The sequence below is a fragment of the Gymnoscopelus braueri genome (assembly GCF_963280865.1).
Source record: "Gymnoscopelus braueri genome assembly, chromosome: 4".
In the NCBI taxonomy this organism is placed as follows: domain Eukaryota; kingdom Metazoa; phylum Chordata; class Actinopteri; order Myctophiformes; family Myctophidae; genus Gymnoscopelus; species Gymnoscopelus braueri.
The window spans coordinates 9687899-9698464 of record NC_137605.1 but is presented as its reverse complement, the minus strand read 5'-3'; the positions used below and the strand labels follow the sequence as shown (position 1 = coordinate 9698464).

Sequence of the window (10566 nt, the reverse complement as noted above, 5' to 3'; positions counted from 1 at the left end):
TGACCATGATTGACGTCAATAGTTTTGAAGTGTTTTTGTTTTTTATAGACAAAGGAATACACTTCTGTGTTTCAACTAAACAGAACTTTTCTTTTTGTGTGAACTTCACTTCAAAAAGCTAAATTTACATTGGAATTTAACGCATTTTTCAATTACAAATTTAAACTATTAATTCAATTCTGTACTGTAGCTGTGGAATAATCAGTAAAATAGATAATAAAAAACTAAAAACTAAAATCTGGCGATTGTGTTTAAATCCCATAGCCCGGAGCGATCAGCCTGGCTGTGATTGGCTAGTTGGTTGCCAGGTGACAGATCGTTTTCCGTTGTTTTCGGGGAGGTCTTTAGAAGTAGCAACGTCAATAATAAAGGTTAATTATAATTTTAAAAGTAAAACTATATCATAAAAGTAGCATGTGTGTAAGTTCATAAAGCTAAAAATAAATATATGTACAATTTAACAACCCGTGTGTGTCACCCAGTGGAGTACATTTACTCAAGTACTTTAAGTTACATTTTGAGGTATTTTTTTTTTTACTTACTGGAGTATTTCCAATGTCAATACTTTTACTTCTACTCCACTACATCTCAGAGGCAAATATTGTACTTTAATTACTCCACTATTATTTAAAAACTTTAGTTACTTAGATTACAAAACATACATTAACCACATCAGCCCTATTTAAACTTTGGCTATTTGAAAATAGTAGATCTACAAGCTCACAACGCGTCTGCTATTCTCAAAAGATACTTAATACATTTTACACGTGATAACTTGTGAAACGGGACATTCTGCATAATGAGTACTTTTACTTTTGGTACTTTAAGTATATTTTGTTGCCAATACTTTTGTACTCAAGTACATTTAGAATTCCAATCCGGACTTTTACTTGCAAGTTTAACTTATACTCACATTTTTTACTTAAGTAAAAGTATCACTGTAGAAATACTCTGTTACAAGTTGTATCACAGTATTTCTACAGTAATACTTTTACTTAAGTAAAAGAAAATGAGTACTTTTTCCAACACTGGTGTCACCTGTAATTGTGTCCGGGTCGCTCGGGTCGTTCAGTCTACAGTTCCTCCTCCTGCAGCCCCAGCGCATCGACACTGATTCTGAACCACAATTCAACCCTAAAACCTCGTTAATCATCTAGTTATGGGTACGTATTATTATTAAGATGATGATTGTTTAAGTACTAAACCAGTTGGTTTAGTATTTTGTAAGGAAACATGGCGGTGTATGAAACGGGTAACACATTATATTCACCACAGCAGCAGCAGCTGCAGCTACAGTAATCAACAGCGCGAGCGTTCCATAATAACATGAACTAACGGTTATATTTCATATTTATTAACCACTGCTGCATGTACCATGAACTATGACATTAATAGTGGTTTTACTTTGAATGTAAATCCTCTTTATTTCCACAGTTCCATCATTGTTAACGTTATAGCCAAAGCCAGGCTAACAACCCGGAAACGTTGTGAGTGTGTGTAGCACTGACGTGGCGCTACGTTAGTATCATTACTAGTGAGGAGACACACATACATAGAAGTGAATCCATAGATCAGTGGTTTTCAACCTTTTTTGCGTCAGGGACCCACAAATTGACACATATTAGCCTGCAGGGATCCCCATTTGAAAAGAAATGCCCAGGGACTCAACCATTGTGATTTATTGGGTGTCCCACTCTCAGAGTTACAGACCCATTTGTTTCCATTTGTACACTCTCAAGAGTTACAGACCCATAAGGGTCCATTTGGTTCCATTTGTACACTCAGAGTTACAGACAGACAAGGGTCAATTTGGTCCCTAACTATTAATTTGTCTGGGGACCCCCTCAAGGACCACTGGTTGAGAACCACTGCCATAGGCGATCAATAGATAAATGAAACAAGTCTGAGAGGAGCGTGCAAGCATCTTATGAAACGTGTTTGTGGTTGTTGTGCATTAGATGGTCTAACAGCCATAGGGGGCGGCCATAGCTGAGTGGTTAGTGAGCCCGCCTAGGGAACCAGAGCTGGCCCTGGTTGCCCCAGGTTCGATTCCAGGCTATCCCAGCATATGTGCCGATGATATGAAATTTGTCCCTGAGCAAGACTCTTAACCCCAATTGCTCACAGGTTCTCATTGGAAACAAGACCGCAAGGACTTTCATGAACGACCTGTTAACACATTGAGTGCCAGAGGTTTTATAAAACGGTACAGCTAATGGCAGCGTTTTTTACCTTTTATTGGCGATCTTTTTAGAGCTGCAGAAGCCACAAAGAGGACCCGGATGTAAACAAACGGTGGGAGATGGCCAGGGGTCCCGTCTAACGACTGGAACAATAACATTTCTACCGCGATCCGCCATTGCAGAGAGATCGCCCGTCGAAAATGGCTTGTTTTGACCAAAAAAATAAGATATGGAGATATGGACATTTTTCTCAAGATCCCATCATTGGGGATGACGTCACATCCATCCATTCCCTTTTAAAGGGTCCTAGGATCATTCCTAAGTTGCGTTAGAGCGCCCTCTTGTGATTTTTATTTTATTTTTTAAACGACAATAGACGTGTATGGCACTCGACGGGTGTATTTGCAAAAACGTCTATAGACTTTTTGGCACCCATTGTGTTAAAAGGAATTATCCTTATCCTTAACAATGTAAAGTTCTATTGGGTCCCAGTGAGAGATGGAGATATGTTACTTATTTTTTACCCATTAAGACCTGAGACCGATTCTACAAATGTCTTTTAAAACTCACGTTGCTGTATGAGTCAAGGTCTCTCCAAAATTGTATATATTTGGACGCAGACCCCCATCTCAAAATATCTTGTTCCAGGTAGGTACCCCCCAGAAGCAAAGATTTGAGTTGCAAATGTTCACTTTAAAAAATATAGATATTCAAAGATTTGCACAAATGTTCACGATTTTTTGATATGTTTTTTATGGGTTAATAAAAGAAAGGCTTGCTCCAGGGCCTTCTTTCGTCATGCTACTGGTTCTGTTGGTACCAGTATAGTGAGATGTAAATGTTTTAAATGTTTGCGATGTTTGTAATTGACTAGACTTATAGCTGTGCTCATCCCTGCCTTTCACATCAACCATATTGACGCTGAGGGAACGATCATTTGCTATTCTCTATCAGTATGCTACTCGCTCAGGTGGGCCTCACGGAAGCTCAAGTCTCTGTCAATGGTGTTTTTCAATCTGAACAGTCAAGCACCTCTCTTGACCTCTTCTAACGTGTGTGTGTGTGTGTGTCTGTCTGTGTGTGTGTGTGTGTACTGTGTATATGTAGCAGTGAACACAGGCACATCCCTGGTGCTGTCCAGTCTGCTGACCGTGCTGGTGTTTGCCGGGATGCAGATGTTCAGCAAACAGCTGGGATCCACAGAGTGGCTCACCATCCTGGGAGGATTCCTGGGCTCTGTGCTCTTCATCTGCTCACTCACTGTATCCTCATCATCATAACAATATTATGTGCCTTCTCATATACAGTACCAGGCAGGTTGTGTGCGTGTGTGCGTCCCTACTGTGTCAGCTGCTGTTCAGGATTGTGGACATTTTGGTGCGCTTCAGGCAGCGATCTCAGAATGGACACACTATTTATTTTTTATTTTTCTGTTCAACATCCTCCTCACTGTTGATGACTGTTTTGTTTCCTGAGATACGATTCTACAAAATGTCTTCTAAATCAGTTCTCTGAAACACTTATGTTGCTATAATATCAGTGTTGCTCAAAACTTTTCATGTCATGGACCCCCAAAATTATGTATTTGGGGCATGTATTTGGCCGCGGACCCCCATCTCAAAATATGTTGTTCCCCTAGACCCCCAGAAGCAAAGATCTGAGTTAAAAATGTTTGCTTGAAAAAATTATATATATATTCAAAGATTTGCACACATTGTCACAATTTAAAATAAATAGAAGATCTGCAAGCTCATAGCTATGAACTTGTATATCTGCTATTTTTGAATAGCCCGAAGTGTAGAATAATGATTAAAGTGGTTACACAGATGCGTCTTAATGTGTTAATAGAATATAATACGCATCGGACTCAGTGTGCAAGGTGGCTAGCACGCACATCCCAACAAAAACTTTTCAGGTGCTGAACAACAATAAGTAGGCTACATTGGAGGAAAGGAAAGGAAGGTCGCACACTAGCTCTCAGTAGAAAATGTATTGGAGTTCAAACAACGTTTCGACCACTGTGGGTCTTCATCAGATCTGAGTTTTAGTGGATAACAGAAAAAAAATAACACATGTGAAAATTTCAGACTCAATGGGCAAGCCCCGTTATGCCCCTTTTAAACAGTATATCCAAAAAAGGAGACCTGGACAGGACACCCTTTCTAGAATACTGTGAGAGCCTAAAGGCATCACTCGGTGAAGAACTCTAGATCAGCAGTTTTCAAACTTTTTTCGTGTCAAGGACCTCTAAATTGATATGTATTTGGCTGCATGCGGACCCACATCTGAAACGATTTTGTGCCAGGGACCCCCAGAAGAGAATATTTGTTTTTAATTTTTTTTTAAAGATTATTCAAAATCTTACAAACATTTTTCAAAAGATTCCAAGCTTGAACTGTGAGAATGTATATCTGCTATTTTTGAATAGCCAACTTTGAGAACCTCTGCTCTAGATCCTGTCTGTCTGTCTGTCTGCCGATTATGAAACCGTTGTTCTCCTGAACCACTGAACCCTCAGGCCTTCAACAACCTGGAAAACCTGGTGTTTGGAAAGGGATTCCAGGCCAAGATCTTCCCAGAGAGTGAGCATTGAACATTCCTAACACATCACACTGCAATGGACTCGTATACATACATACTCATCATTACAATACTGTTCAATACTGTTAAATGTAAACCTATGTGTCTGTCTTCCAGTCCTGGTGTGTCTGGCTCTATCTCTGTTTGCCTCTGGACTGGTCCATCGTGTCTGTGTCACCACGTGGTGAGTACAAGTACTTCGCCAGCAATGGAACTACTGCACTAGTTACTAGTGCAGTAGTTCGGTCGCCACCAGGTATTCCTAAACGTAACCTCAGTAAAACTATGTCTAAACCTATCCTTATTCCTAAACGTAACCTCAGTAAAACTATGTCCAACCCTATCCTTATTCCTAAACGTAACCTCAGTAAAACTATGTCTAACCCTATCCTTATTCCTAAACGTAACCTCACTAAACTATGTCTAAACCTATCCTTATTCCTAAACGTAACCTCACTAAACTATGTCTAAACCCAACCTTATTCCTAAACGTAACCTCAGTAAAACTATGACTAAACCTAACCTTATTCCTAAACGTAACCTCAGTAAAACTATGACTAAACCAAACCTTATTCCTAAACGTAACCTCAGTAAAACTACGCCTAAACCTAACCTTATTCCTAAACGTAACCTCAGTAAAACTATGCCTAACCCAAAAAGTTATTCTTAACCTTAACCTCAGTAAAACGAATACAAAAACCGCTGGGGCCGAGTGTTCTGCAAAAGAAAAGAATAAGTGTCCGACGAGGTTGTTGTACCGACCGTTCCCGGATACCAGCAGTAGTAGCAGTAAAACCTGTAGTAACAGTACATGTAATAGTAGCACTAGCTCCAGCATTGGGCATTGGCAGCAGTACTGCCACCAGTAATTAGGTGTCAGCTTTTGTTCCTTTGAATATACAGTACTGTAGAGCAGGGGTTTTCAACAGGTGGTCCGTGGACCACTTGTGGTCCCTGAAGGTATTGCATGTGGTCCCTGACCATGTTGCAATATGTTTTTTTCTTCTTGTTCCATTGTTCCACAGTGCATATTATAATTCCACAGAAAAGGGAGTTAGAATCTCAAGAAGGGGAAGTGTACCGGATTGCCTGATGGAGTCATCATTATTAGGAAATGTGGCCATATAATTGCGTGTGTCTGTGTAGTCCATGGACCACTGGTTGAGAAACAGTGGGATGTATCATGGAATGCATGCATACAGTAGCAAGTGTTAGCAAAGCACTGATCTTAGCTCTAATCTCACCCAACACAACAGTGGTCCCCAGGTTGATTCTTAATCAGGGTGGTGGTCCCTGGTTCACAATCAGTTGAAAACCCCTGCTGTAGAGTATAGATCATTATACTCCCCAATATGAATTAGGTTCTGTGAGTGAAAGATACTATAATAATAATAATACATTTGATGCCCCATTACTGACAATTCCATCTCTTTCTCTCTCTCTTCCAGTCTCATCTTCTCTCTGTTCTCTCTGTATTACATCAACAAAGTGTCAGCAGCTCTCTACCAATCATCCGTCCAGTCATCCGTACCAGTGGCCAAAGCAGCCGGGAAGAGCAAGAAGAAGAACTGAAACTGAAACCCAACCCATCCCACCGGTTACTTAAACCCCCCCCCTTATGGTTCCGGTCCTGGACCCCCACAGTAAAGCTGGTCTTAAACCCCCTTAATGGTGTCCGGTCCTGGACAGATGCCCACAGTGTCGCTGGTCTCAAACCCCCCTTACAGGTTGCAGTCCTGTACTCCCACAGTATCGCTGTTTTTCTGTTCTAGCTATTTAACTGCTGGGAACTACTTTAAGGTGAATGTACACCCACATGCAGTACAAGGCATCTGGTGTACAGATGTGTCATAATGTATGAAATTGCTGGATTATTATTGAGTATACGGCAAAATAATTGCTCAGTTCAGCTCATGGTTGACATTGCTTTAAATGTAATACAGTACACACAATTACGAAACTTGAAGAAACATATCTCTTGTATATCTTCATCTTTAAACTATAATTTGCTCAATTGGACAGATTCAAGTTGACGGGTGAAAAACATCAGGTTTTGCTCAAGATAAGGATACATTATGCACTTAAAATGAGGCTGTGTGTACAATATTTGTGGCTATTTTTCATACATTTTTGAACTTTTGTTAATGGGACATACAAGTGCGTTCTATGCAAGGGGGCATCCGTCAAAAATACACATGTGGTTTTTGACGGATCTGCTTGCATTTAAGGCACTTGTACGGGATGCGGCACACACACACACGGCCTCCATACCGGAGCCGTTCCGCATCGTAATGCATCTGGTGTACATTCCCCTTCAGACCTTCAGTTCAGATCTTTCCTGTCCCTCAAGGGCCTTGGTTTGCAGCAAAGGCGTGGTACAAACAATACAAAAATTAGACATGAAAGCACAATAGAAATACAATCTGTGACAGCAGGAAAGTTTAAATAGCTATTCATTAATACAGAGTTAGATGTTGACAGTCTGTGGGTTAATCCTCCACCATTTGCAGCGATCTGCTTTGCTTCAGAAGAAGACATGTGTTCCTGGGTGCCAGGCTCACTTCATCTGTGGGGGGTTCTGTCACCCTCCATACCTGAAAGGGGTTTGAAACCCTTGTGTGATTTGTAGTTCGTTTTCCGTTACAGGTTAAAAACAAGGCAGACTAGTAAAGTAACACAGTTGCAAGCTAATAAAATTCATAATGGGTGTGTTATATTTATGTGTGCCCAGAGCCATAGGTGTGCCTATGTGCCGGCATAGACACAGTAGTCAGCATTGTCTATTCACATTCACACACCCATTATGAGTTATATTAGCTGCAGCTGTGTTGCTTACGTCGTGGCGTCCTACTATAAGGTCAGCCTTATGTTTTTACCCTGCTGTAGTTTTTAACCAGAAGTGGAAAACAAACAATCAGCCTATAAGGTTTGATGCCCCCATGGAGTGGACTCTGGTGTTCAATTCCCGACCAAACGTCAGCAGACTTCAAAATGTACTTCCGTCTGAGCTGGTGTTTGGTTGGAATGAAAACCTGTATCTGGTCAGGACTGGACTGGGCTAGACCAGGCTCTTAAACTCAATTCTAAGCTGTTGCATGACGGGGTCGCTTGCCGATAACACCTGATCTACAATCTAACAACGCAAGTATTCTCGGCAAGCGACACTGTCCTGCAACAGCGTTAGATGTCAACTCTTGTTTCACTCACTTCTGTCTTCGCAGAAGGACAAACTGACCCTAACAAGTTACTGCTGCTCTACATTCCCTCTGTTCAGCACTGGTTTCCAACCGCTCAGAGATTCTCACGTACGTGCCGTGGCGTCCGTTTGTTTTGGCTTTTGTACTTGGATCGGCACGTGAACACTTCTTTTTTTTTGTTAAAACGGATTTGTAATTAAAACCATTTGAAAGGATTGCACTGTGTTCTGCTTCTCTGTGTAACTGCTTGATGACGCGACTCTAGCGGTCCGATATGGGATTGATTTAGACCTGTGAAATGTTGCAGTGCTCTGTTAACGACCTATTAAATGACTGCTGGAATAGAACTATAGGCTTTGCTCAGACTGCAGGCAAACCCTATTTGTTTCACAAATGTGATCTTTAAGGACTGACTGTTCCCACCGTTATTTGCCAGTGATCAGGCCAGATTTGTGTACTCTGACATCAACCTGCATTGGTTATATGGGACCGAGGAATGCTCTGTCGTATGACGTGTCACTCGGTGAGCTCACAACGTGCCATATCGCGATGCGTTGTGAGCAGAGCTTGTTGAGCGGTTGTAGATAGATGTATAAATCATGTGTCAAGTGTCCAGACTGAGATGCATGTTTAGAAACCAGATTTCACTGTCTTTCACAGAATTCTAGTCTGGACAGACCAAAAATGTCTGTGTGAACAAAGCCTAAGAGATGACTCAGAGAGTTGAGAACCAATGTATGAAGGGCAGGCTGAAGAAAAAGGCTTGTGAGCAGAATGCCAAATGTTTGACTCACAGGAAGCAGCTGGTAACGTTCTCCCTCTTTAAAACCAACGGTACAGGTACCCTGGGGCAAGACATGGAACCATTAATTGCGGCAATTGAACCAAACAGAAGACTGTGTTATGAAACCAGGCTGTTCTTGGTACTGTTTGTCATGAGCGAGTCCTGTCCACACAGCAGCCTTACTGTGTGTGTGTGTGTGTGTGTGTGTGTGTGTACACAGTACAATTAACACATGGGTATATTGTCCGTCAGCGCTGCAGAATCCCACATCCATGCTTATATCTATTCATTCGACCCTCTAACAGCTTTGCTGGGGGAGGGGCAGAATAAAACATCTCTCCACCGGACATTAAAATGAATGACCATCAAAAAGCCGAGGCATGGATCCCCCCCAAACTCCACCCAGCAAATCAAACACCACACAGTAGTATGTATAACAACACAACCATATACTAGTACAATGGCTCTCAAAGTGGGGTCTGGGGACCCCCAGGGGTCCTTGAGGGTGACTTGAAAAATGACTGTCTGCAGTTAATGGAACAATGTGGTAGTTCAGACAGGCATGGAAGTCACTCTGATATCATGCTCATACACCCTCATGATGACATTCACTATTTTGCTTAACATATCTCACTGCTACCACACATGACAGCTTGCAGCGATCAAAATCCTTCCACCTTCACAGCCTCCTCCTGTAGTGGCATTTAGGTCTTCACTATATGTCAGCCAGTACAGCAGTAGTAGACTGTGTGGTTGTACTGGTCAGCTCCCAGTACAACAGTAGAAGACTGTGTTTATACTGGTCAGCTGTCAGTACAACAGTAGAAGACTGTGGTTGTACTGGTCAGCTTCCAGTACAACAGTAGAAGACTGTGGTTGTACTGGTCAGCTCCCAGTACAACAGTAGAAGACTGTGGTTGTACTGGTCAGCTTCCAGTACAACAGTAGAAGACTGTGGTTGTACTGGTCAGCTCCCAGTACAACAGTAGAAGACTGTGGTTGTACTGGTCAGCTCCCAGTACAACAGTATAAGACTGTGGTTGTAGTGGTCAGCTTCCAGTAAAAAGTCAATTCCAGCACATTAATCACCATTGCATTTATGTATTTAAAAAAGGCTGATGTTTCGGTGACAAGGACCTTTGTCTGGACATCTGATATTCCATGAAGCAACTCTGACCGGGCCATAGGCCACATTAAAGACTGTAACCGCATCATAACTTCTTGTGTTGCCTTGTAATACTGTCTGCACAGGACACTATCATTAGATTGTCTCATTGTACAGTAGATACAGAAGAAGAAAAAAAAGTATCCAAATTGATACATTTGTTCACTCTCAGAGTTACATTTAACACTCAACATTTGACAGTGTGTACAGTACCAGTAGGTATACACCCTACCACAAGATATGAACACTTTTTTTTCTCTCGGTTTTGAAATTCATTCCAGAGGTTTGTTGAAGGCTGCTGTAGATTCCAGCAGTGGTGGAAAAAGTATACATTTTTTGCTTAAGTAAAAGTATCAATACTGCAATGCAGTAATGCAGAACATTTTTACTTCAGTAAAAGTACAAAAGTATTGGTATCAAAATGTAGTACCACAAGTAGAAAGTACACATTATACAGAATGTCCCATTTCACAAGTTTTCAAATGTATAGATTGTCTAAACGTCTTTTGAAAATAGCAGATCTACAAGCTCACAATGCGTACAGTAGCATCGCGACGCGTTGTGAGCTTGTAGATCTGCTATTTTCAAATGGCCAAAATGTATATAGGGTTGAAGTGGTTAATGTATGTTTTGTAATGATAATCGAAATCTACAAAG

At 41.3% G+C, this 10566-nt stretch overlaps 1 protein-coding gene across 2 annotated transcripts; it reads left to right on the top strand.

Annotated features, from left to right (window-relative positions):
* Positions 1–1053: 1053 nt before the first annotated feature.
* On the top strand, positions 1054–8175 carry krtcap2 (keratinocyte associated protein 2). Of its 2 annotated transcripts, XR_013933117.1 has the most exons (6): positions 1054–1163; positions 3291–3445; positions 4702–4765; positions 4881–4947; positions 6212–7588; positions 7626–8175. XR_013933117.1 is itself a non-coding variant. In XM_080427674.1 (5 exons), the coding sequence occupies exons 1-5, from the start codon at positions 1160–1162 to the stop codon at positions 6333–6335; spliced, it is 414 nt and encodes a 137-aa protein (XP_080283800.1). In that variant the 5' UTR covers positions 1054–1159; the 3' UTR covers positions 6336–8175. The 2 variants fall into 2 exon arrangements, 1 of the variants encoding a protein (XP_080283800.1); XM_080427674.1 differs by having other exon boundaries at positions 6212–8175.
* Positions 8176–10566: the final 2391 nt, after the last annotated feature.